We start from the raw sequence: 21,866 nt of genomic DNA, 5'->3' as shown, positions 1-21,866 counted from the left end.
CCATCTTGGCTCACTGCAAACTCCGCCTTCTGGGTTCAAGCAATTCTGCTGCTTCAGCCTTCCAAGCAGCTGGGATTACAGGCAGGCACCACCATGCCCAGCTCATTTTTGTGTTTTTGGTAGACACAGAGTTTCGCCATGTTGGCCAGGCTGGTCTTGAACTCCTGACTTCAGGTTATCTGTTCGCCTCAGCCTCCCAAAGCGCTGGAATTACAGATGTGAGCCACCGTGCCCGGCCAACGTGGTGGTTTTGAAAGGGTTCCTTGTATGACACCGATGTACACCTCAGGTTCGCAAAAGCAGCCTTAGGTTCTCAGAGAGCTAGCTAAGAAGCCACTTAGTAAAGGATAGCAGAAGAAAAGGCAGAGGGAGAAATCGATGGACTACTGCTCATCCTCAACATAATAATAAACCTGCTAAAGAGGAAAGAGGTCATCAACTTCACAGCCCTTCAGACGACAAAGATGGTGCTGAAATGCACTGTGGGAATTCATCCCATTATCAAGGTCCCCATAAAATTTCCTGCTGTCCATTTGGTCTGACAAGTACACCCAGAGGAAGAGGGGCTGTGGACAAGAGAAAACAGGGTCAAGGCCAAGGTTGGGGACTGAGTTTGAATTTATTTTCAACGTAATGACCCTAATACCGTACTCAATAGAGAGAGTAATTCTGAATTGTGTTTATCCTGCCCAGATTTTAGGCTTCGACATTCTTCTAATGAAAAATCTGAAGCCTATACTGCTTGAAGTAAATGCAAATCCCAGTATGAGGATCGAACATGAGCATGAAGTAAGTATGTTGAGCATTTCATTGACTATGTTGCCATACAGCTGAATATTCCTACCCTCATGCTGCTCACTTAACAGAACAAGACTGAACATTCTCAAGTTGTCATAGCCAAATTGTGCTCAAGTCAAATAATTTCAGTTTTGTTGGGCTCTGAACATAGACTATTAATAACAAGACCTATCTGACCTACGGTAACTTCCCAGCATGCCATTTTTCTAATTTTTAAGGTCTGGAAACTTAGAAGCAGCTGAGCCTCCCCGTCAGTTTTGACACGAACTAATTAGTTAACCTCAGGAGATGAACTAATTGAAATTCTGTGAGTACGATTTAGTCATGCTGACATACTTGAATCACTAAGATAAATAGTACATTTGACAGTGGTTCTATATTTCTCCCCTCCCCCAAAACATGCATTTTTAAAAAACTGGAAGGAAATACAACAGATATCAATATTGGGTTTAGGGGAGACTATTTGGATTATTTTAGTTTTCTTTTTTTTTTTTTTTTTTTGAGACGGAGTTTCGCTCTTGTTGCCCAGGCTGGAGTGCAATGGCGCGATCTCGGCTCACCGCAACCTCCGCCTCCTGGGTTCAGGCAATTCTCCTGCCTCAGCCTCCTGAGTAGCTGGGATTACAGGCACGTGCCACCATGCCCAGCTAATTTTTTGTATTTTTAGTAGAGACGGGGTTTCACCATGCTGACCAGGATGGTCTCGATCTCCTGACCTCGTGATCCACCCGCCTCGGCCTCCCACAGTGCTGGGATTACAGGCTTGAGCCACCGCGCCCGGCCTTATTTTAGTTTTCTTAACCCCTTTCTATATTTCTTAATTTTCTCCAGTGAGCACGTATCATTTTGATAATTAGAAAAACATAGTGCTATTTTTTCTCTTCATATATTTGGTTAATTTATAAAAGGAAATTGATCTTCTTAAAGTAGTATAAAGGAAGCCTTTAAAATTTTTCTTCTATAGATTAGGATAAGCAAAATTGAATCGTATAACCCCTGGAGCTAGCTGGAGGATTGGATGCTGATAGCCACTTGGCACTGAATCACGGTCTCCACTGTGACACAGAATCCTTACCCATTCAAGCTTTCTCCAGGGGTGTTTGAAAATGTCCCCAGCCTCGTTGATGAAGAAGTGAAAGTGGCTGTGATCAGAGACACTCTGCGCCTCATGGACCCACTCAAGAAGAAAAGGGAGAACCAGTAAGTGCTTTTTTCTGTCGTTCCTTTCTATCAGCTCTGCTTCCTAACTCTGCTTCATATCCTAAGCAGGTAAGTTCTTGGAACCTCTTACCATTGTGAGTGAGATTTACATCTTAAACAATTCTAACAAAATATCTTCATTTTATAAATATCAGCCCCCAAACAACCAGTGACTCAAATCGGGAGTAACTGACAAATGGGCTTCCGCTGATGACTTTCTATTATCTAAATCTGGAATGTCTCTTTTAAGAAGCCATGCTCCCTCAAGGATAGGCCTCCCACTTGCCTGCTATTGTTCACATAGTGCTTCTCTTTGAAATCCTCAAGCACAGGAAGAGCACAATAAAATGCAGGAGAAGAGGGCCACAGGTAACTAGGACATGGTAAGAGTTCCTTCCTTTTTATTTTCTTCATGTTTACACTCTTGCAGTATAAACTTTTCATTTCAAAATTGGCAGACCCCATTTAATGACAGTTCTATGATATTTACAACAGTTATAATTCTGCTTCGTCACCACCCACTCAGTGGCACATTACATTGCCTTGTTGGTGGATGTATGTGCCCCGCCCTCCCTCCGTGGAATCACCCCAGAAATGAATGATATTTCACTTGGGTATGCTGTTTGTTTTGTTTTTACCGAATTCCAGGCTCTCACAAAGTAAGGGTTGAGTACATATCATTGTGTCAGAGTTTCAGGAAGAAAAATCAAAGACAGGCATCTCAATAGCACTTCTCGTACCTCTAGACAAACCAGATTGACCCTAATGTGCGCAGACAAGTAGAGCACTTGTCAGTGATTGTTCAAGACTGGGAGGAATGCAGACTTCACCAAGCGAGTGGTGTTTTGTAGGTTCGTCTGCCAAGGCTTCTCATCACCTGGGCTCAGTCCCAAATATCACCCTATGGTAGTGCTTCTCATACTCGGCTGCACGTTAGAACCCTCTGGGCAGCTTTCAAAAATGCCAGTGGTAGAGTTCCCACTTCTAGAGGTGCTCTGCGTTGCAGGCCTGGCCACAGAAAGTTTCCCGGTTCCCTAGGTGATTCTACTGTGCAGCCAACGTTGAGTGCCACTGCCCTGCGGGAAATATTACCCTGAAGAAGTACTGGTCATGCTCTGAGTCAGTCTGGATGGTGCCTGCCCGGCTGAGCTCTCTCAAGAGTGTTCTTGACTCTGTGAGGCACAGATTGCCGTTGTTGGCAAGGCTCAGCTGAGAATGTTTACCTGTAGTTTGTAAGGGCCAATCCCACCAGGTGTGGCCTCCACTGGTGAGTGCTTCAAAGCCGCCCTCTGAGCAGCCTAGACCCGATGGCAGGCAAAGAATGTGTTTGCCAGTACATATGTATCTGTAGCTGCTTTCTTTAGCCATCTCGAAGGAAAAGCAGTGGATTAGTTGCCGTTTGGTCAGAATTACTGCAATAAAACTCATTCCTCAAAAATCTATTCTTTAATAGTTATTGGTCTCGCCAGCAGAGACTAGGTTCTGAGAAACCATATGGTACTGTCAGGAGATTTGGTAGCGGTGTGTGCCAGTACGGCATGGCAGTACAGTGTTTTTAGGATGGCCTTGACATATCGGCATTCTTAGTCCTTTGGTGGGAACAAGAAATTCAAGAGCCATTGTATGGCCTGAGTCTTTTTAAGCTCTGCCACCTAAACGTGAGGGGATAGAGGGTTCTACTGTATTTTCATTAAATGACATTGAAACAAAATTAGTTTTATTTTTTTTTTGTTCTAGTTGCTTTTCTTTATCTATACCTATATAATCCATAGGAGCTGCATTCTGTGTGATCTGTATGAGCTACAGGCCTAGAATTTAATAATAATGGAACATAAGACCATTGGGAAGGATGGGAAAGGCATTTTACAACTTATCAAGTCATAAATAGCAGCACCTCATTTTTAATTTAAAAAGCATTGACTTTATTGATAACCAGGAATAGTGAGAAGTTGGAACCTGACTTTTATTCTACTATAAAACCATTTCATCTCATCCTCTTCTTACCTACAATGTAAAGGTATATGATAATAGCTCAATGCCATTTACTGATACTTTTTCTTAATTTCACCTTTTTAAAAAAAAAAACTCAGCAAGGATTATCCATGAAAGTACTTTGTAATGCATAAAGTGTGTTTATATATAAGGGATTACGATCATTTTGATAAATTTACCATGCAGAGGAAAAGGCTGAAATTATTCTCACCTCCTTTTTGTAGTAATGTTTCCAAATAAGTTGAAAACTTACCCAATTTATGCTGCACAGTGTTGTAGTGCTGAATCCTGTGTCTAAATCTGAGACTCTGCCACTCCAACTGCGTAAAATGGTGTCAGGTAGACTTCCAGGCTAGAAGGTACCTTTAGAAGCCAGGGTTTCTAGCATTTGCACAGAATCTGACCTATTTAAAAAAAAAAAACAAAAAACAAATGGAATCCCAGCCTTTCCCTTCAACTCTTTAGCAAGAGAGGGTCTGAAGTGTCTGCCCAACATTAGTTATTTCTTGAGAACAGTTTGTCAGCAAGACTGCTGAAGTGGATCTTTACTTCCCCGCACAGACTGAAGAAAAAAAGTAGATGCCCTGAACTCCTCATCTCCCCAGACTGCTCTGGACGGATGCAGAGGAGACATCAGAAGGGGCCCCAGACCTGTGTCCATGCATCGTGCATCTTTGCCACCTCTGAGTCTTGTAGCCTGGGGTCAGTTTCTTGGGGGACTGATAGTAGTCCTCAGGGGGATGAACTCGATGCTGCTACACCCACCTTGGCATAGTTGAGAGTGCCTTCTCTGGAGCTGAAGAGCCTGAGATTCCAATCCTGACTCTCTCACCAACTGGTGTGAGTCCTTGGAGGTGCTGCATGGCTGTTTTGAGCCTCAGTATCTTTTTCTGTAAAATGGGGATAATGATGTTCAAATAAACAATGAGAGGCCAGGCGCGGTGGCTCACACCTGTAATCCCAACTCTTTGGGAGGCTGAGGCGGGCAGATTACTTGAGGTTAGGAGTTCAAGACCAGCCTGGCCAACATGGTGAAACCCATCTATACTAAAAATGCAAACATTAGCTGGGTGTGGTAGTGCATGCCTGTAATCCCAGCTACTTGGGAGGCTGAGGCACAAGAATCACTTGAACCCGGGAGGTGGAGATTGCATGAGCCAACATTGTGCCACTGTACTCCAGCCTGGATGACAGAGTAAGACTGTGTCTCAAAAAATAAATAAAAATAAAAATAAATGAGAAAAACTTTTAATGTATAGTAGGCACTTGATAATGCTGAGTTTACTACTCAACAGTGAAGTATCTACTGGACATGAAAGACAAAGCAGTGCTTAGTTGTTATTCTCTTTCCTGGTATACTTAAAATAGATTTTTAAAGTTTAAAACCAATAGTGTATCCTAAAAATGAAGCTGCTTGATTACTGTGGACTAGAATCGACATTGGAGCTGGTTACCAATGGAAGGTTCTGTTTCCAGGTAGCGAGATGTCACTGGCTTATATTTATTTCATGTGTTAGGAGAAATTACCTTTGGCTTCTGAAGGAGGAAAACATCTGTCATATGTGAACTATTTTGGCAAAGGTAGTGTTTTGTAATATGTAGTGACTCAATTGACTTTCTTACTAGGGTTTTGTGGAGGCTCTTTAGTGACATGGTAAGGAGGAGGCTTATGGGGTGGGATTCTGGAAACATTACATAAATGGAGGTAAAATTCACGTATGATAGAATGAACCATTTAAAAGCTTACAATTCAGTGGCATTTAGTACGTTCACAAAGTTGTGCAACCATCACCGCTAGCTAGCTCCACAACGTTCTGCCACTCAAAAAGGAAACCATCAAGCAATCACTCTCCATCCCCAACCCCCTCCACCCCAAGTCCCCGGCAACCACCAGTCTGCTTTCTGTCTCTGTGGGTTTAGCTATTCTGGATATTTCATCTAAATAGAATCATACCATATGCAGTCTTTTGTGATTGGCTTCTTTCACTTACTATAATATTTTCGAAGTTCACCCTTGTTGTGGCATGTGTCAGTATTTGATTCCTTTTTACAGCTGAGTAATATTCCATAAGATGATAGACCACATTTAGTATTTGTTTGTCAGTTGATGGGCATTTGGGTGGATGCCATCTCTTTTTCAACCAGAGGAATGCTACAATTATCTATTTCATATGTTGGCACTCTACATTAGATTTATTAGATTTCTTTTGAAGAGAAGGGACTAAAGAAGTTTTCTATGAGAAGTTCTTCCTGCTATGAGAAGTTTTTAGAACCCCTGTTTTCATCCAGCCTCCTCATTTATTGCTAAAAGCACATACCTTAGAACTCATCATTCTGGTCAGTGCCCTGGTTCAAGAATCTCCCTCTGAAGTATCACTGATAGAGGAGCAGCATGTGTCCTGGCAGGACTCCAGACTTGGTGTCAGTCAGGCCTGGGATCATGTCCTTCATCTCTGATCATTGCACTGTGAGCTTGGTGGTCAAGTCACTTTGGTCTGATCATGTTTGTAAAATGGGAATCAAGGTACTTCCTTGGCTGGATTGTCATGGTCATGATATGAAATGACACCTATGAGAGAGCCCCATGGAATCCGAGAGCATTAGACAACAGCTAGTTCTTAGGGTCACCAGGTCATCAATCAGGCTTTCCTTTAAAATCATGCTGATGGTGACAAAAAAGTCACCAGCTTTTGAGGCAAGATGATTGAGTTGTGGATACAATGGTTCTGGCCCCCTGGGTCATACATGGGGAAGCTACGCTGGAGGGAGGTAAGACACTTGCCCCAAGTCCCAAAACTAGTGAGAGGCAGACTTGAACTGGGCCCTGGGCCTGACTTCTACAACCGTGTTCACTGGCCATGAGGCTGCTTTGGGCTCCAGTTTCCACTTTCAATTCAAAGCTTAGCTTTGAAGATAACAACAACAACAACAACAAAATAATAATAAGAAGAATCAATGGAAAATTTCTCCTTTTACTAAAGGTATTTGGGCAGCCTAAGTCTTTCTTTCTAAAACTTCTATCAGAGGCAGAAGTAAATAAATCGCAGTCTCGGATATTCTTAAAACAAGGTGCTTATTCCATTGATTGATTAATTTTTGGCTCCTGGGGGGACCATTTTACTAGTATTGGGTTCCTTTTCCTGAAAGTAGATATTTCAAGAAACTGGACTCCTTTCTCAAGAATCGTAACCATTCAGGACCCCCGTGTAATATAAATGGAGGCAGAGACAGGCTTGGAAAAATCGGCGGGGGTTTTATTGATATTACGACGCTGTGCAATGCCTAGGAGCTGAGTTATGGACTCCTTGCCTCTTATTCAAAGGTGTATATTTGGAACACGACTTATATAAGGCCCAGAAGCCCCTTTTCCCACAGTAACATTTCACAATCCTCTCCCAGTTTCATTTACTTCCTATCACCATAACAACCAGGTTTGCTGTAAAGAGAGGAGTCAGCCTGCCAAGCAGCTGTGGTCCTAATTCACAGGTGTTTGTCCACTAAAGGTTTTATTGGGTTCTCAGACTTTACTTCTTACCTGACTCCAAGCACATCTCTTGGGCCCTGTGCCATGTTTAGTGCCAGTGGGTGAATCCCCAAATCTGGTGGATTCTATGTAGAATCTAGAATAAAGGTGAAACAATCTCAGAGAACAGAACAAGGAATCTCCCAGTGGACTCTGTTTTGTGGCTGGGCCTCGTCATACAACCAAGGAATGTGGCTTTGTCCAGTCCTGGAGAAGATTGGAGACACGGTAATCAGAAATCCTCCAGACTCAGAACCCTGCCCCTTAAATTGGTGACACCTGTTATTGAAGTCCCCTCAAAAATAGGGAAAAGAGGTTCTTAACTATCTAGATTAAGCATGCCGTCATAAATGTAGAGCATGATCTTTCTGACTGGAGAATAGATTCTTCCAGGAGAATCATCTACTATTCTGCTGAATGGTCCATTCACGTGTACTGCTGACCTTTGGTTGAAATTCTGGGCTCAACTCATTCCTGAGGTGATACGGTTAGGCTCTGTGTCCCTACCCAAATCTCATCTCAGATTGTAATCCCCACAAGACCTGGTGGGAGGTGATTGGATCATGGGGGCAGTTTCCCCCATGCTGTTCTTATGATAGCAAGTGAGTTATCATGAGATCTGATGGTTTAAAAGTATGTGGCAGTTCCCCCTTCTCTCTCTCTCTTTCCTGCCACCTTGTGAAGAAGGTCCTTGCTTCCCCTTTACCTTCCGCCATGATTGTAAGTTTCCTGAGGGCTCCCAGTCATGCTTCCTGTTAAGCCTGCAGAACTGTAAGTCAGTTAAACCTCTTCATCATAAATTACCCAGTCTCAGGTAGTTCTTTATAGCAGTGTGAAAACAGACTAATACATGAGGGTTCAATTAGGAACCCTGACCCTGCAGACAAGCACACATTGACCCCAAGCACGTTTGAAGATTTTACATAAATAAAAGTCTGGGCCACAGAAAAATGGATAGTTGCATATTTATTTGCATTTCATTTGCACCATGCGTGGATTAGAGAAACAGATATTCATTTATTTCGAGTGTTTATTGAGCACTTACTGTGTGCCGGGGAAGACTACAGAAGTGAATTAGATTGCCAGTCAGTAGGAGCGACAAGACCTATGTATCAATATCTGTAAGGTGGAATGTGCTAAGTACTGCAAGCATAAAGACAAATTGCCAAGAGAGGGAAGTGTCAGGGGGAGAGGTTATTTTCTGATGGGAAGAACTTTTAAAAACCTGACAAGGAGGTGGCACTTGAGCTGAGGTTTAAAGTATGAGTAGGATTTGATATATGAAAATGAGGGGAAGGAGGTCCCTGGAAAAGGAAACAGGAGGTCCCTGGTGAAGGAAACAAAGGCACAAGGCTCTGTTGGGGGAGCCAGGAAGGCAGGAGGGACGTGTGCATGGAGTGGATTAGGAGAGAGGAAGGTGGGAACTAGATAGGAACCCACAGCCAGAGGTTTATGGCCTTGAATGTCAAGTTAAGAAATTTGAGACCAGACATGGTGGCTCATGCCTATAATGCCAGCACTTTGGGATGCCTAGGCAGCAGGTCTTGTGAAGTCAGGAGTTCAAGACCAGCCTGGCCGATATGGTGAAACCCTGTCTCTACTAAAAATACAAAAATTAGCCAAGTATGGTGGTGGGTGCCTGTAATCCCAGCTACTTGGGAGGCTGAGGCAGGAGAATCACTTGAACCCAGGAGGTAAAGGTTGCAGTGAGCTGAGATCACACCATTGCACTACAGCCTGGGCAATAGAGGGAGACTCAGTATCAAAAAAAAAAAAAAAAAAAAAAGAAAGAAAGAAAAGAAAAGAAAAAAGGAAAAGAAATGTGAACTCGGTTTAATGTGTGATTTTTTTTTTTTTTTTTTTTGCTCTTCTCTAATGAATGTGCCACAGTCTTTATTCTGAATCCTTGGCACAATATTCAAAACCTTTTTTTCTTTCTTCCAACTTTTATTTCAGGGTCGGGGGTATATGAGCAGGTTTGTTATGGAGCTGTTTTTCTATCTGGAATACATGAAGTCTTAAAGGGTATCTGTGATTTTGTGCCTATGTGTATTTTTTCTGGAGCAAAGGCCAGAAGTTTCATCATCTTTTCAAAAAGTGAAGAACCAAACTGTCATCCTATTATCACTGGAGGCTATAAAAAGCCACAACAACTTGTCCGAGGTTCCTGGCTTCAAGATACACTGTGTTCCCCATACCTTGAAAGGTCTCAGGTTTCAGATGATAGCAAACTAGAAAAATGTGCATACATTTTCAAATGTGAGCAGGCAGGAGATGACTAATGATAAGTGCATTATTTTATGTGCAAAAAGTAAAACCAGACAACTCTCTTCCATTTGAAAATGTATAAGCATTAAGTCAGAAGTAACCAGCAAAAGCCTTATTTGTGGGAAGTCTGTTGAGAGGGAACAATTTCCAAGACGTATGGGGAAGGTGGAATTTCCTGAGCTGATGTGAGAGTATCATTCCAGAGGGCCATTAGAGAGGAGCTGAGCCCCTCCGCCGGCAGGTAGGCACGCTTTCCCTCTTGCCGTATGTGGAGCAGATGGCAAACTAGGCAAGCATATGGCCAGCCAGTCATCATCACGGGGAAATGGCAGTGCTGAATTCTTTGTGGGCCCTTCCAAAGTTATTCCAGGTAGTGACGAGGTAGCAAATGTGTTTGGAAATTTCCTTAGGAGTTGCACCAGTGAGCCTTAAATGTTTGTGTGCTTTTAGAATCAGCAGATGTTAGCCTCGAACACAGCACACGCTGGGCTTAGGAGACCAAGGTTTTAATATCAGCGCCACTTGGTCTCAGAAAAGTCACTTAGACTTTCTTGAGTTCAGTTTCTTCATTAGGAAATAAAGGGAGTAATAGTTTCTGCTCTCCCTGGTTCACAAGGGAGTGTTTCTTTTTTCTTTTTTTTTTTTGAAATGGAGTCTTGCTCTGTCACCCAGGCTGGAGTGCAGTGGCGCGATCTTGGCTCACTGCAACCTCCATCTTGTGGGTTCAAGTGATTCTCCAGCCTTGGCCTCCTGATCAGTTGGCATTACAGGCATGCACCACCATGCTGTCTAATTTTTTTTTTTTTTGTATTTTTAATAGAGACAGGGTTTCACCATGTTGGTTAGGCTGACCTTGAACTCCTGACCTTGTGATCCGCCCGCCTCAGCCTCCCAAAGCACTGGGATTACAGGTGTGAGCCACTGTGCCAGGCCGGGAGAGTTTCTTGAGTGTGCCTATGTATAGCATGGTGATAAATGTTCACATGTACTCCCAGTTAGTCCTCACACAGGATCTGCAGTAGGGGCTATGACTACTTCTAATTTCTAAATGAGGACACTGAGGCTTGGAGAGGTTGAGTGGCTTGGCCAAGTCCACCTGCTTATGAAAGACAGACTTAGATTTAAAGACAGGTCCATCTAGCTCTTGCCCTGCAAAAGGACTGATGGGCAGATATTCAGCACATTAAAGAGATGGGTGCCTGCAAGGTGTTAGCATTCCCTGGTTGGGTTCATGCCTATCCAAGGCTCTTTCTCTCTCTGTAAACTTTGGGGCAGGGACTCCCGTCTCTGCCTCCAAGGCCAAGTGCAAAACCCAAGCAGGTGCTTATGAGTGAGGAAGGTCTGTGGCTAGCGAGGTAGTGGCTTTATTTTTAATAATGTTCACAACCAGACTGAATATAATGTAAGCCAGTGTACTAAGAAGAGTGACTTAAGGCAGGATCCCACATGACACAAGAGAGACAGTCCCAGACAGAAAACTCCCCATATGCAGTTGTGCGTCCCAGACCTGGGAACAGGCCAAAGTTTCATGAGAAGATCAGGTGAGCCGGCTGGGCGCGGTGGCTCACGCCTGTAATCCCAGCTCTTTGGGAGGCCAAGGTGGGCAGATCACGAGTTCAAGAGATCGAGACCATCCTGGCCAACATGGTGAAACCCCGTCTCTACTAAAAATACAAAAATTAGCTAGGCATGGTGGCACATGCTTGTAGTCCCAGCTACTTGGGAGGCTGAGGCAGGAGAATCGCTTGAACCCAGGAGGAGGAGGTTGCAATGAATAGATTGAGTCATATGAAATTACCCAGAGTAGACAGTGTCTGGAATACAAGAATGGCAATGTCATATGTCTAACCTAATAGTTGGCTGGGAATGGTCAAGACAAGCTTCTTGAAGAAGGTGGGGCTTGCCTCAGCTTGGGCTTGGATAAGTAAGAATATACAAGTAGGCTTGGGAGAGGAGGAATGGTGGCAGGAAGCAGGTGACAGGGTTGGGTGGTGTTAAGGAGGCACCCGTGGTGGGTCAGGACCACCCGTCATACTTCCAAAAGGACATTTTGGGGTGGAGAAGACAGATGCTACTTCCCTGCTGCCCATTTCTTATTTAAATGTTTTCTTCATTATAAAAGTAATGTGTGCTTATTGTAGAAAAATTGGGAAGTACTGAAAAGTGCATAGCATAACCTCTCCCTCAAAGTCAGCCACCCAGAGCTAACCTTCTTAACTTTCTACTTAATAAAAATAGTGCAATTTTCTTCTGTCAGTTGCAGTTGAAGCCATACTGTCTGTGTAATTTTGGTATGCTGTTTTTATTTTTCTCCTTTTTTTTTTTTTTTTCCCAGATGGGGTCTCACTCTGTCACCCAGGCTGGAGTGCAGTGGTGCAAGCTTGGCTCACTGCAACCCCTGCCTCCTGGTTTCAAGTGATTCTCCTGCCTAGCCTCCTGAGTAGCTAGAATCACAGGCATCTGCCACCACGCCTGGATAATTTTTGTATTTTTAGTAGAAACAGGGTTTCACCATGTTGACCAGGCTGGTCTCAAACTGCTGACCTCAGGTGATTTGCCCGCCTTGGCTTCCCAAAGTTCTGGGATTACAGGTGTGAGCCACCATGTCTGGCCTGTTTTTCTCATTTTTATAAGGCAGTAGTTGCCCTTTCTTACTCAAAACTCTTCGTGAACTTCATTTTCATCAATGACTAGATCAGACTTTGCCTTCTTATCGGGGAATGTTCAGTTCACTTCTAGCATCTAAGCTTAAAGCTCTGTGTGCAGTGAGAATGGTGTCGTAGGGTAGAGAGAGTCCCTGGGGCAGCAGGAATGGAGATCTCTGGTTTTCAATGTACGGTAGAAGAGCAGAGCAGGTGAGGGTTGGGTCCTGGGGTTGAGACTCTTGGGGTAGATCTTGGCTCTGGCATTTGTCACCATAAATGGGGCAGAGACTCCCACTCTCTGTACTTTGGTTTTTTTCGATCCATAAAAGGGAGTTTTCAGTTGGATGTTTTTAAACCTGCAAAGCAATGAGAAGTTCTTAATTTGGAGAGAGGGAATATGTTGCTTATTCCTAAGAAAGTATTTGTCATGGAAAATATCCAATCTGAATGTATTTAAATAAATTGAACAATATATGTAACCTGGAGGTTTTTTTATTTTCTTGAGGGAAAAAGTGTGGAGGAAGAGGGGGTAAAGTGGGAGGAGAGCTACGGCAGTGCCAGGTTCATCTTCCACCATGAGGATGTGTTTGATTTTCTTCCAGTGATCTGTTAGATTATCAGAAATGAAAGATCAACATGAAGGCCAGTTTCAGTCATCATTTGAAAGCCCTTGGTTATTATACCAAGTGTTTGGCAGTGCTCTCCAACTGCTTTCCTTCCTTTTCTTTTCATGCAATTTCCATTTGTTCCTTCACTTCAAGCAGCCCAAGTGCCCTCTGCAACCTTCATCACAGAGGCTAATGGGAGAGTAGGGAGAGGGTGGAATCTGAGCAGTTCAGAGCCGGAGGATCCACCCGGGATCCACCCGGGGTCCACCCCCAGGCTCATCCTCTCTGGGCGTGCGTCTCATGGGTGAGAGTGAGCAGACTTCTGTGTCTAGCTGTGGGGCTGGCTTTCCTGGCAATTCCTGTCGGGGGGATGCCTTTATTTACTTAGAGAGGATCATTTTCTTCCTCAAGACTGCACTATGCCACTGCAGCACCATAGACCAGTCCTGAGAAACTGCTAACATGTGAATGAATGCAAGTATGCGTAAGTGCACGAATGAGTGCTGAGGGCTTGCTACATGTAGGTCCTGTGCTAGAGGCTGGATCAGTGATGCCCATAGTCTCCGTGAGGTACAGGAGGCAGCAGAAGCACCAACAGCCAGGTGAGCTAGGCCTGGGCATGAGGAGATGCAGGGCAGGAAGGAGGCAGTAATGAAAAGGCATGAGTTATAGCTTTGTGCATTGATATTGATGTAAAGCAAAAGAAGCAAGTCATACAAGAACATCTACAGTACAGCTCAACGAAATAAAATTCAGAACAGGCAAAACTAAGCATTGTTTTATAGAGACATAACCCTAAGTGGTAAAATACAAAGAAAAGTGAGAAGGAAGGATCAGAGAGTTTAAGGTGTTACTTCTGGGCAGAGATGGGCAGAGGGAGGTGTGATCTGAGATCTGGCTATGTTCTGTTTCTTAACCCAGGTGGTGGCGGTATAGGTTTGAGAATTATTCTATAAATGTATACATCTATGTTATGCAGGCTTGTATATGTGTGATATTCGAAAATTTTACAGAAAAAAATAAGAAAGTCTAATGTATAATAGCAGGATCACAGAGAGCAAGCAGGGACGGTGTCAAGAGATGGGGCCACAGCTGCAGGGCCTAATTCATGGGTCAGGCCAAGACTTTGGCTTTTCCTTCTAAAAGCAATGGACAGATTTTAGAAGCCGGCTGACACGATGAGGTTTATGTTTTAAAACCATCGCTTTGCATGCAGCATGAAAGCCAAACTGGGGTGAGGCAAGGGCGGAGGTGGGGTAGTTCCGAGTTTGGGGAGATACCGGTCGTGTGAGTTAGTGTAGGGATGGAGAGAAATGTTTGTATCAAGACGTTTTTAGGAGGATGAAAGGACAGGGCTTGGTGATGGACTGGATCTGAGATGTAAGTGTGAAGGAAGAACCAAGAAAGGGCTCAGGTTCAGCAACTGGGTGGCTGGGGGTGCCAGTCATGGAGGTGCCACGACCTAGGAAAAGAACAGCTTTGTGAGGGCCTGATGAAGGACCCTGAGACTTCCAGGGATATTATCTAATAGGTAGTTGGGTGCATGGACTGTGTTCTCATGAGGGGGTGTGGCCCATTGCAGGAATAATGGCTCCACAGAGTAGACAGGGATGGTTTGATCCCCTTGTATGGACCAGACACTGTCTATACCAAGTGATTTCGGTGGCCACTGTGGTGAGCCCAGGACAGGAGGTCTGGGTTCAGATCCTGACTCTCGCACCTCTTTTTGTCACATTCTTAACCCTGTTCCACCTCGGCGTGCTCACGGAGCTCAGCCCTGCCTGCTGGCTCAGTGGCTGGGCACAGAAACATCCTGTCTTCATGGTGCCTTTTGTATATTACCTCTGTTGTCTTAATTCACTTTTACGCTTTCAGAGTTGTGCAAGTGCCTTGCAGACCTTAAGAAGCACTGGACCCCCACTGTAAGCGGTGCCCGTGCCTGGCGGGAGGAGTGACTGAGGACTATTGAGTGGAGCAGGCAGTGAGGGTTTCTCTGGAGCACCTGCTTCTCCAGGCTTCCCTAGCCAGCCTCCTCCCCTGCTGGTTGTCATTATAGCCACCATCACCCCACACACCTGTGCAGGGCCTGGCAGTTTACAGAGTCATCTCAAACCAATAATCCTAAATGATATTCACTCAACCACACAAATAGGCAGGAAATGAGTCATTCTTCCCAGTTCACAGGCAAGGGAACCAAGACTCAGCATGGCATTTCACAAGCCTTAGGCTTTAGGACTCAGTGTGTTGGAGGGCAGGTTGCTGGTGATGGAAACAGTTACCTGTGTCCAAATCTACAAGCTGAAGCCTCAGCTGGGGTCTGTTTCTATACACCACGACCTCTGAGGTGCTGGAGGAGAGAAAAGCTGGAATCTGTCCTCAGAGGCCTGATGAGGAGGGGGATTGGAAATCCTCTGCCAGGAGGAAATGTTGGAGGTGCTAGGAATATTTGGCTTGAAGAAAAAAAGACCCCAGGGCATAGCATTTCCATTTTTAGCTTGAAGATGGTTATGTGGGAAAGGGGATGAAGTCTCTTCGGGCACCAACAGGCAGAACAAAGACCCATGACTGAAATTTGCAGAGAGATTTAAGCTCAAAGAAAGAAAGAAAACAGCAGCAGCAATGACTTTCTTTGCCTGGAATGATAAAGGTTGCCTGAAAGGAGTAGCAAGTTCCATGCAGCTGGAAGTGATCTCACCAAGCATAAATAGCCGCTCAGTTCTTACTTGAGCCATCTTGGGCAAGTCGCTTAACCTCTTGGAGTCCCGGTCTCCTTCTCTAGACAATGAGCATGCTGTTTGTTCCTACACCGCATGTTGGTTGTGAGGATCTAAGAAGGTACCAAAGCACATCTCTGGGTACGCTCATTCCACAAGTAGCTACTGAGTTCCTGCTAGGGACATGGCATACACTATCTGACTTCATTTTCATGGCAGGCCAGCCCCAAACATTTGTGGGGCCCCAGAAATAAAACAAGTTGAAGCCTCAGCCTCCTTCCAGCCACTCCTCTTCCCACTCCTGACTCCATCCACCACGGCAAGGAGTTGGGTAGACACTGCAGTTCACACATCCCAGCTCTGTCCACACTGACCCCACCCACACCTGGCTATTCCTGGCCATCCTTCAAGTCTAGGGGAAGGCCCCAGAAGTACCATTTGCCCTTGAGAGGATGGACTCCAGCCATGTAGGAGGGGAATTTTCCTGGATACACAGACGGGCTTCCCAGAGGAGGTAGGGCATGGGCTCCATGTGAGTGTGTCTCCTTGGCCTCAAGGACTCCTTGCCCTTTGGGAAGGGGGCTACCAGAGTCAGGCTGGAGAAGGACCCTCTCAAATGCAGGGCACAGGCATGGACCCACTTGCCAGGGTATAAGCACAGTATTCTTGGCTAACTCAGTAAGTGGTGGTGCTTAGTTACAGTTACCCTGGATGTACTCAGCCGGGAGCCATTCTGGAGCCTCAGTGGTAGGCTCAGAGGGTGGGCACAAAGCTAGGAAAGCAGAGGAGCGAGGAGGGGACAGGGAGATGTGGGCCAGCAGCTCAAATGATCAAGTCTGTAGAGACAGATTGACTAAGTTTCCTTTTGGATCAGGGTTCTTCCTCCCGTGGTGGTGAAGGGCCTCTATGGGCAGGCTGTTTCTGGAAGAGTCCCTGGGCAGTGGTAGAAGGTACCCCCTGATTCTGACTGGCTAGCCGGTTTGAGGAAGACGTGAGACTACAAGCCCATGCCCTGGGTGCTGGGCTGGGGTGGGAGAGAGTGGCAAAGCCCAGGCCTTAGCCACGGAGTCGAGGATAGAACCACAGCCCTATTAGAACAGCCAGCTGGGCCAACACGCAGCGGGGAGGACACAGCAGGGCATCGGATTCTGGTTTGAGTCAGCAAGGCCACTCCCGGACCCTCCTTCTTCTGGGGCTTGGAGTCAGCTAACTGCTCCCTGCTGAGGTCAACAAGATTGTGGGACTGGATGGGGCAGATGCACTGGATGTGAATCTTGGAGCCTGCAGCTAAGTAGGGACAGAAGAGGAGTGGCCACCCAGGCTGGAGCTGGTGGATGCCAGCATCACCTGAAGGGTTTTTTTAAAGCCCAAACTGCTGAGCTCCACTCCCAGTTTCTGATTAGTTTGCACTTCTGACATGTTTCCAGGTAAAACAGATGCTGCTGGTCCAGGTGCAACACTTTGAGAACTACCTGCCTGCCAGCCCCTGGCCTTGCATCTGTCCCAGGCCACCTGAAGACCCTGGGAAGCAGCCCTTCATCCCTACTAGGGTTTGGCACTGTGTTCTCAGCAGGGCAGCCAGGAGGCCCCATCCTCATGCACAGTGATGGAGGATGTCCCTGGCGAGGGAGGCCATTGGAAACAGAGCTTGCCAGTAATACAGGGAACAAGACACCCAGTTTAATACAACTGTACTCATAGGTGTCACATATATTGCTTGTGACCACAGAACTGAAGAAGCAAAACAGAGCCACTTTTTAAATTCACATTTTCATGAATGTTTCCTTTCCCTACCTTTCTGGGCAGGTTTCTTAAGACAAGTGAAATATGAAATGATTGTAAAAATGTAACCTTTAGGGAATAATCAAAGCATCTTAGAAAAATTCTTCTAACAAGGGAGAAAGTTGCAGATTTTTTTCTCCCCCTTTCATTCTCTTCCAGCTGGTTTTCAGGCAAAGTGCTGGGTGCATTTTTGATTTGGACTCGGCTTTTCTCTGCAGCAGAGCCAGTGTGGGGAAAATGTTTTCTCCAGGCAGCAGCAACATTTCTGTCTCATTTGTTTGGCTTTACACTGTAACCCGGAAGCTTGTGGGGCTGCTAATTTGAACTTAGGTCCTAGGAATGCATCATTCATGATCAATACATATATCAGGATGCAGATTTTAACCGCTTAATTACTGAATGTGGAAATGCTTCCTTGCTTCATGAATATTTTAAAATGGAACAATAGACACTCCCAAATTTCACTGTGGTTCTGAACCACTTCATATTTAAGCATTATTTGATTACTCTGATGCTGCGAGCTCTACTTTCCCTCAGAAAATTCAGTAGCAGAGTTATTTTGTTCCAGACCATAGAGAAGTCCAAGGCCTTTATTGGGAACAGGTCATCTTTGCACCATTTAGTTTGTCCTTGGATCTAGAAATGTCCTTGCTGGAAATGGAACTCAAAGTAATCCTTTTATAAATGTGGATGTAGCTTTGTGCAGTGGAGAAGGCAAAGGGCTTTAGGGTCCAGTGGGCCTGGATGTGACTCCAGAGTTTTTCTTTTACTCCCTGTGAAATCTGGGATAGTGATTTCACTTCTCAAAGCATCAGTTTTTTCATCTGTAAAATGTGAATCACAGTAATAGCTACCTAACAAGATTATGGTGATCATTAAATGAATTATAGTTCTTAACTACACAGCATACTACCTGAGCATGGGAAGCATTTAATGAGTGGCACTAAATTTATATTGTAATTTTTCTTATTGTTACAATCATATAAAGTCCCTATCACAATGTTGAGCCCAAATGCGGTTTAACAAATGAGTTTTAGTTTTACTGTTGTTAACATCGTCACAATTTTTACACATGGATGTATATTAAAATACACAGTTCTCTACCACACAAGCTATATGAGTTTTATTTTTTAAGATGGGAATTTATGTAAGTAAATGGAAAGCTTAATGAAGTTCAGGAAGATTGAAGTAAACCAATGTGACTCATAATAAATAGTTTAATTAAGATAATCCCTGATGCAAAACATTTCTTCAATTTGCACCTCACATTGAAAATGGGCTCCATAGATTTTCATGAACTTCTCTTCGATGTGGAAAGGCAGCTCTGACCACGTGGGGAACCTGGCTGGGAGTTGAGGTTCTGGGCTGCATGTCTGCCCTGGGGCCGCTGCACTCTGAGCTTGACTGAGGGCTGGTCCCCGCACTTCCCTTGGCTGTGTTCTGTTCATCTCTAGAAACAGCTGTTGTGCAAAAATGCTACAATTCTGTAAATGCGTGTGATTTATTCCCTTTAAAAAGAGAAATACAAAAAATTAAAAGCAAGATTTCATCCTTTAAAAACGCTTAGACTGCGAATTTTGCCAGTTGTTTTTAAACCAACAGGTATTAGGTGCCGATAGTTGAAGCCGGCTTAATTGGAAGCTGTGTTTATCATCTGGAGTGTATCAGAAATGAGTGTGTGTGTGTGTGTGTGTATGTGTGCGTGCTTGCGCTGAATGCATTCTTGACAGTCTCTCACCATCTAGCTTCTTGCTTCCAAAAAGAAAGGTTTGCTTCTCCCTTGCATTCAGAAAAAACACTCTGGTTCTGGTTATCAACGCTAATTAGTTTGAAGAAGAGAACTAGGATTGTGTTTCTAAAAATAGTTCTGGATACAGAAGGCCATTTTTTGATTCTCTTAGAATCTGGGTGCTTTACAAGAGTGATATTACAAGGTTTTGCATTTATCCTTGGCCTGGGTTCATTGCTAGCATCTTTGGTGAACCGTGCTTGTAATTAGGGGGATAGAATGGGGCTTGTCTCCATGTTCAGCTATTGTTTAGTGTTTTCCATAGTTTGAATCTTAGCACCCTTATACCAGTTTTGTTTTTTGTTTTTTGAGATGGAGCTTTGCTCTTGCTGCCCAAGCGGGAGTGCAGTGGTGCAATCTCTGTTCACTGCAACCTCTCCCTCCTGGGTTCAAGTCATTCTCCTGCCTCAGCTTCCGCAGTAGTTGGGATTACAGGTGCCTGCCACCACGCCCACCTGATTTTTGTATTTTTAGTAGAGACAGGGTTTCACTATGTTGGCCAGGCTGGTCTCGAACTCCTGTCCTCAAGTGATCTGCCCGCCTTGGCCTCCCAAAGTGCTGGGATTATGGGTGTGAGCCACCGTGCCCGGCCAGTTGTTTGTTTATGAGAGATCATTCCTCTGGTCTATAGGCCTGTTGATTTGGCCTGTGATAATACAACAGTGAATACATGATAGCTATGAAGTGAACAGACAAGTGTCACTGTAGCTGATGCATTGTAAGAAAAGGAAGCAATGCTAGTGCTGGGAGAACCCAGGTTCCAGCCTTGGCCCTGCCACTGATGTGGTTCTTTTTCACACACAGTGGGCCTGGGGCTGTGTTGGGTCCTGTGGATGCACAGGTAGTTCAGGGATGCTCCCTCTGCCAGCTCTGTCATTAGCGCCTTCTCTCTTCAGCAAGGGCTTTGGCTTGAATACTGAGGACTTTGTCCTAACATTCTGTTTGTTAACTCAATTATTGATAACAGTAATAGTAAGCCTCACGCCTGTTATATAGGTGGCCATTCTGGTAGAACTCCAGCAACAGGTAAATCTCTGGATGGGTTCCAAATTACAGATGGCTCCAAAAAGCATGCTTAGATTGTGAGCTTTTTTGTACCCCATGCAAGGCTTGTTGGGTTTTTTGTTTGCTTTGTTTATTTTTTGTGGATTTTGGGAGAAGGGTTTGGTCTCTATAAACTGGTTCTTGGTTCTTTCTTGGTAGTTGGGAAATGCTTTGGTTAATTTTCATTTTTCTTTTCTTTTTTTTTTTTTTGAAGTGGAGTCTTGCTCTGTCGCCCAGGCTGGAATGCACTGGTGTGATCTCAGCTCACTGCAACCTCCACCTCCTGGGTTCAGGCTACTCTCACAGCTCAGCCTCCCGAGTAACTGGGATTACAGGCATGTGCCACCAGGCCTGGCTAATTTTTCTATTTTTTAGTAGAGATGGGGTTTTACCATGTTGCCAGGCTGGTTTTGGACTCTTGGCCTCAAGTGATCTGCCTGCTTCAGCCTCCCAAAGTGCTGGGATTACAGGCATGAGCCATGGTGACTGACTGCTTTGGTTAATTTTCTATTTGGGGCTCTTACTGGCATTCAATCTACTTTATATAGTACCGCAGACAAAGATCTCTAAATTGGTGGAGCATGGCTTTTCTTAAATTATGATGTGCTCATATGAAGTTGTGTTTTCTCCTTTAGTTTGTTTTACATGTGAGTCATTTTTGGTGGTATCATTCCAGTCGTCCATTTTCCTCATCCTTAAATTACATGTACTAATCTGAACTAAAGGAATTGCATTCACATAGCATAATAATGTATGGGGCTATTTATCACAAATCTGCCAGCATTTCAACTCTTTTCTTAGGAAAGAGCTCTATCTGTAAAACGAGGATCATAATCATTAGAATCTTTGAAGGAAGGCCAATAAATATTCCTCTCCTCCACTTAGGTTCTGAATTACTTGAGAATAAGATAAAGGAATAAAGAGGATAAGGGCCAAAATATCACCTTTATTATGAAAAAGGTGCTACTGCGGAATGTGTCAGGTCTGTGGGCAAATGAGCTTCCTGAGGCTGAGTCCAGAGCTCCACTCAGGCAGACAGCAGCTCCCCCTGCAACCCAGGCAGGTTTGCGGAAACCAGAGCCAGGCTCTGGAGGGCAGCAGGAATGAGCTCCATGAGGAAGGAGAGGAAGGGGCTGAGTGCGTTTGCCAATTTCTACAAACTCACCCATCAAACAAGGCATTGTATTTCCCCAGGGGAACAGGGAGTGTGGGGCTGGAGAGGCCAGAAACATGCGAAAGATGTTCCTCTCATGCTAAAAGAACTAGCAAGGGTATGGAAAAAGTGCCTTCACCCCAAACAGAAGCTGGGTAACGAGCTCAAAGAATAAGCTTTGGAGCCCGACAGACCCAGGTTCAAATCCTACTCCTCCACTTTTGGGCTGTGTTGTTGGGGCTGCATTCCCAGACAGCTAAGGCATTCTAAGTCACAGGATGAGACAGGAGATGGACACAAAACACAGGTCGTAACAACCTTGCTGAACGGATTGCAGTAAAGAAGCCAAT

The 21,866-nt window shown here is 44.7% G+C and overlaps 1 protein-coding gene across 3 annotated transcripts in view; it reads left to right on the top strand.

Moving 5' to 3' along the window:
• The window catches only part of TTLL11 (tubulin tyrosine ligase like 11), a 277,911-nt gene that overhangs the window by 115,998 nt on the left and 140,047 nt on the right, over positions 1-21,866 (top strand). For all 3 annotated transcript variants that reach the window (XM_032251514.1, XM_032251513.1, XM_032251515.1), the window contains exons 5-6: positions 694-789; positions 1,883-1,998. In XM_032251514.1, the coding sequence (XP_032107405.1) occupies positions 694-789; positions 1,883-1,998 (212 nt within the window). The remainder of the gene's footprint in view (positions 1-693; positions 790-1,882; positions 1,999-21,866) is intronic.

Source organism: Sapajus apella, unplaced genomic scaffold (genome assembly GCF_009761245.1).
Source record: "Sapajus apella isolate SASKATOON/1434 unplaced genomic scaffold, GSC_monkey_1.0 scaffold76, whole genome shotgun sequence".
NCBI lineage: Eukaryota > Metazoa > Chordata > Mammalia > Primates > Cebidae > Sapajus > Sapajus apella.
Note: the sequence above shows the minus strand (reverse complement) of the source record. Positions and strands in the feature narration are given on the sequence as shown.